The sequence below is a fragment of the Amphiprion ocellaris genome, chromosome 20, assembly GCF_022539595.1.
Source record: "Amphiprion ocellaris isolate individual 3 ecotype Okinawa chromosome 20, ASM2253959v1, whole genome shotgun sequence".
NCBI lineage: Eukaryota > Metazoa > Chordata > Actinopteri > Pomacentridae > Amphiprion > Amphiprion ocellaris.
In genome coordinates, this window is record NC_072785.1 from 32,537,056 (window position 1) to 32,541,621 (window position 4,566).

Here is a 4,566-nt window from a genome sequence, read left to right on the forward strand (position 1 = left end):
CTCCAGCAGCCCGAACGCGACCTCTGGTTGCATCATTTGACACAGTTTTTCCACACAGACGCGCGTAAAATCTCCGTGCGTAAAAGCTTTACGCACAGGGGCCGCTGCGCCCGTCTGCGCATAAACACGGAGGAGAGACACAAACAGCAGAAAACAGCAGAAACTCAGCAGGATTACTGCAGCTGGAGGCAGAAATCACCTCAGCTCAAGTCTGAAAGTGAAGAAGCTCATAGAGAAAAACACAAATTTAAGGAAAATAATCGGCTGTAAAATTAAAAAAATAATATTTGGAAACATTTAAAAATAAAAGCTACGTGGATTATGTTTGTTTTTGTTGCAGCTGTTGGTAAAGTGACGACACAGGAGGAAAAAAGACAAAAGGATTTGCTTTAGTTATGAATGTAACCTATTCTTTTATTTTTTTTTTTATGATTAAAACATTTTTTTCTCTTTTTTTAACTTTTGTAAGCGACAAACACGGGAATAAGAATAAGACCACAATAGTATCACAACCATGAAAAATTGTTTTTAGCGACGACAATTAAAGGACAATCATTCCAAGTAGATTAGATAATGAGGCATCTTTTCTTCTGTCAAACACACGGTTTTTACAGTGTTCCTCCTTTTCTACAACAGAAAAAGAAAGAAAGAAAAGCAAAACTCCAAATTACAAATAGACATTTTCTCTCTTCTTCTTTTTTTTTTTTTTTTTTTAATAATTATACAAAAGAACAAAAGAAGCAGGAGAATCGTGAACGTCTGTGTTTAGCGGAGAGAGAAGCAGGACAGGAGGCACTGCGGAAAATATCCATGAGAGCAAACGAGACACGATTCAGCCTGAAAGCCGGCTTCTCTTCTGACAGATGAGGAAAAAAAGAGGCGAATTAAGGCAAAAATCCCTCCAACTGCTTCACCAGACTGCGCTCACGTCCTCGCCAATTTAAGGAAATGAAGAGATTGCAAAAGAAGTGCAATAAGATCTCGTTTAAATGGACATTTTCAGCAGTGAAGGAGCTCCAGACTGGAGGCTCGCCGTGGTTCGGAATACTGACTACAACTCCTAGAAACCGAGTCTTTGGTCTAGAAAAAGTACATTGAAAGATGAGAAACAGCCTCAGGAGACTTGGAGCTTTTAGCAGAGTCGCTTTTAAAAAAACACATTCGCTGTATAGAAAATAAAATTTTAAAAAAAAAATTAGTGTTTCAATTCCGTAAAATAAAATAAAATCAACTCTCCGCCGTTCCTCCGACCCGCATGAGACCTGATAATACTGCAGACATGCGGCTAGTAGACATAGGATTATTATTATTATTTTAGCTTTTTTAAATCTCAAAATTAGACCAAACTATTTTAAATACACATTCTCTAAAAGTAATGCCTCCTCCGACAAGAACACAACAGAAGAATCCGCTCTCGTCTCCGTTTTTCTCACATTGCACGTCGCTGACTGACAGGAAGTTCCAGACAAACACAGACGGTATGTACACAGAAAGAAGCCAGAAAGAAGAAGAAGATTAAAAAATACCTGGGAACTTCAGGGCTGCTTTCTGTCTCTTTCTCTCTGCTGCTCTCTTTTGTTTTGCAGCTTTTAGTCTCTCCTCTTTATTCTATAGTCGGTAGTTTTATAATAATTCTGTCACTTTTTACATGTAAATGTTCACCGTGAAATGTTCAACTTACAGCTCCAGTCTCTGGGCTGAGGATGGGGGGGGCGGTGAGGGGGAGAGGGGGGTGGAGGGTGAGGTTCTGGGGGTGTTAGTGTATGAGCGGGTTGGAGGTCGAACCCTGGTTCTGGTGCGTAAAATAGTCAGATAAACCCCCGGACAGTCCCGAGGAGAAGGCGGGCAGAGAGCCGGACAGCGCCGGCCTCAGAGAGTCACAGGGCAGCGCGGAGGAGGACGGAGCCTGCGGGGAGTTGGAGGCCGAAGCCCGGGCGGCCTGCAGGGAGCCGCCGCCGCCGCCGCCCTGCGTGCTCATGGACGGGTGCGGGACGTGGGGGAAAAAGTAGCTGGTCTGTCCGGCCAGCAGGTTCACCGAGCACGGGTTCAGGGAGTAGGTGGCCCCGGAGCAGGGCACGGAGAGGCCGCAGGGCACCGCCGAGGCCGCCAGGGCCGCCGCCGTCAGGTGGTGCGTGGCGTAGGGCAGATCCCCGCCGACCAGCCGGTCCATGCTCAGCCCGTTGGAGGACGGGAACGACGAGTGGTTGCTGCTCATGTTCTGGGTCAGCATCGTGCTGTAGGACATGGGGTGGGCCGGGTAGCCCGACGACGTGCCGTTGTAGCCCAGCGCTCCGCCGGCCCGCGGGTGGTGCAGCGACAGGAAGGGGGACATGGGCCAGTACAGGGACCCGGCCCGGTCCATGAAGGTCAGGCCGGAGGTCAGCCGGGCGCCGCGCTTGAAGGCCAGCTTGGCCCGGGACGTGGTGGAGCGCCGCCGCAGCTTCCCGGTGGTGCCGCCGATGAAGACGTCGTCGCTGCTGGGGTCCAGCATCCAGTAGTTGCCCTTCCCCGGGTCGTCGTAGTGCCGCGGCACCTTGACGAAGCACTTATTGAGGCTGAGGTTGTGTCGGATGGAGTTCTGCCAGCCCTGCTTGTTCTCCCGGTAGTACGGGAAGTTCTTCATGATGAACTCGTAGATGCCGTTGAGCGTCAGCCTCTTCTCGGGGCTCTGCCGGATGGCCATCATGATCAGCGCGTTGTAGCTGAACGGAGGCTTCTCGTACTTGCCGCTCTTCTTCTCTCCGTCCTTCCCTCCGGAGCCGCCGTCCGCCTCCTTGCCGTCCTTCTTGTCCTCCTGCTTGTCCTTCTCCTCCGGGCAGCTCTCCTGACTCGGAGACTCGCTCTTCGGCTCCGCTTTGGCGTCCGGCTGCGCGGGCGGGAGAGGCGCCTTCTGCTCGGCTTCGTCGGCGCCGCCGGGCCGGTGGAGGTGGTTCTGGTGGTGGTGGTGGTGGTGGTGGTGGTTCTGGTGGTGGTGCTGGTTCTGCTGGTTGTTGTTGTTGTCGCTTTGCACGGCCTCGGGCACCAAACTGTTTATACTGAACGACGATTTAGGAATCATTTTCACCTCTTTGCGCTCTCCCATATCCAACATCACCGGGCAATGAGGGGGGAAAATGGCAACGAGCAAAAGCGATGAACACAGCTGGGCTTCAATCTGTCCTGTCTCTGCTGCGAACCAGGACGGGAAGGAAGGAAGGGGGGATGGATAGGAAGAAAGAAAGTATAGCCCAACAAACTATTTCATGTTCGGTTTGGGGAGAAAAAAGGAAACACACACACACACAACACACATGTACACACACATCGATAGGAGACAGATAGCTGCAATTAATTAGGGAGCCGCAGCCACTAAAGCAACTCAAAAACATTGGTTGGACCTTTCCAGTCCTCAGCCAACCAGGGGAACATTAGGATTAAATATTAAGGCGTCCTCCGCGCTTTCAGCCAATCATGACGCACAGGGAAACACACACATCCACCAATGCCGAGCACGCTGCAAAAGATGCCCACACCTCCGGGAGAGAGTCGGTCTGCTGAAGGCTCAGAACCAGAACCGGAACCGGAACCAGAACCAGGTCTAAAGAAATGAGAGAATCTGACAGAAAACATCCGCAGCAGCGCGATGGGTCCAAACGGTTTGATTTAGGAGTTTGGGTGAATTCTAGTTCCTAAAACTGAAGCCTCCAAATCTTAATTTAGACCAATCTGGAAAAACAAACCACAGACTTGTAAAATAAAAATAAAACGGATCAGAAACTAAAAATGTTTCCTTCGTGAGTTTTTGTTTTTACGCATTTTTTGGAGGTGAAATGAGACTTTTGGAGCCTCTTCTCACGCCCAGGTGTCTCTACACTTTTTGCAGCGTGCACACACTCACCCCTATCAACACTCTGCCTCCCCCCTCCTCCCTCAGACTCCCCCCACCCCCCCCCACCCCCCCACCACCACCACCACCACCACCGCCACCTCCACCTCCACCAAAGAACCGGAGCTGGAAAACACACACCGTGCATGCGTAAACCCAAATCCCCGCCGCTCCGAGTATTTACACTCCTCCGATTCAAATATTTGCCCCTTCGGCGTCTCCAAAACTGTTTACATCCCGGTGCACAGGAAAATAAACAGAGCAGAGGCGATCCGGAGGGCACGCGGACACGGCCGGGACACGCGGAGGTGATTCTCGTGCCGGAGACGAGCCGCGGCTCCGTGCGTAAAAAGACGCACCGGAGAGGCGTAAAAACAGGGAGCCGTGTCGGCGGAGCTTCCAGGAGGGTTCGAGCCGAGGTTTTACTTTCCTCCCGGAGGAGCAGAATTTAGCAGCAGCACAAAGTGAACCGAGCCGAGCCGAGCCGGGGCACGAAAACTGGAAAAAGACGAACAACTAAAAGCAAAAGTCACCAACAGATTATTTTCACTGGAAACAAAAGCTGTTAATAAAATAATTTCAATGATGATTCCAGTTGGATTTATTTCACTTTTATTTAAATAAAACATCTGAAAGCTTCAACACGTTTAGTTCAAACTGAGCGTCGTCGATCTGAAGCCACTAAACACGTTTTTATTGAA

General features: G+C 50.2%; 1 protein-coding gene across 1 annotated transcript; it reads right to left on the minus strand.

Moving 5' to 3' along the window:
• Nucleotides 1-388: 388 nt before the first annotated feature.
• Nucleotides 389-3,351, minus strand: foxg1a (forkhead box G1a). The gene has a single exon (XM_023276600.3). It carries the CDS (start codon nt 3,089-3,091, stop codon nt 1,757-1,759), a length of 1,335 nt encoding a protein of 444 aa, XP_023132368.1. The 5' UTR covers nt 3,092-3,351; the 3' UTR covers nt 389-1,756.
• Between the last annotated feature and the right edge of the window lie 1,215 nt (nt 3,352-4,566).

Bases quoted from the DNA above. Each gene is read 5' to 3' on its own strand.
- foxg1a (XM_023276600.3), bottom strand. From the start codon at position 3,091: ATGTTGGATATGGGAGAGCGCAAAGAGGTGAAAATGATTCCTAAATCG.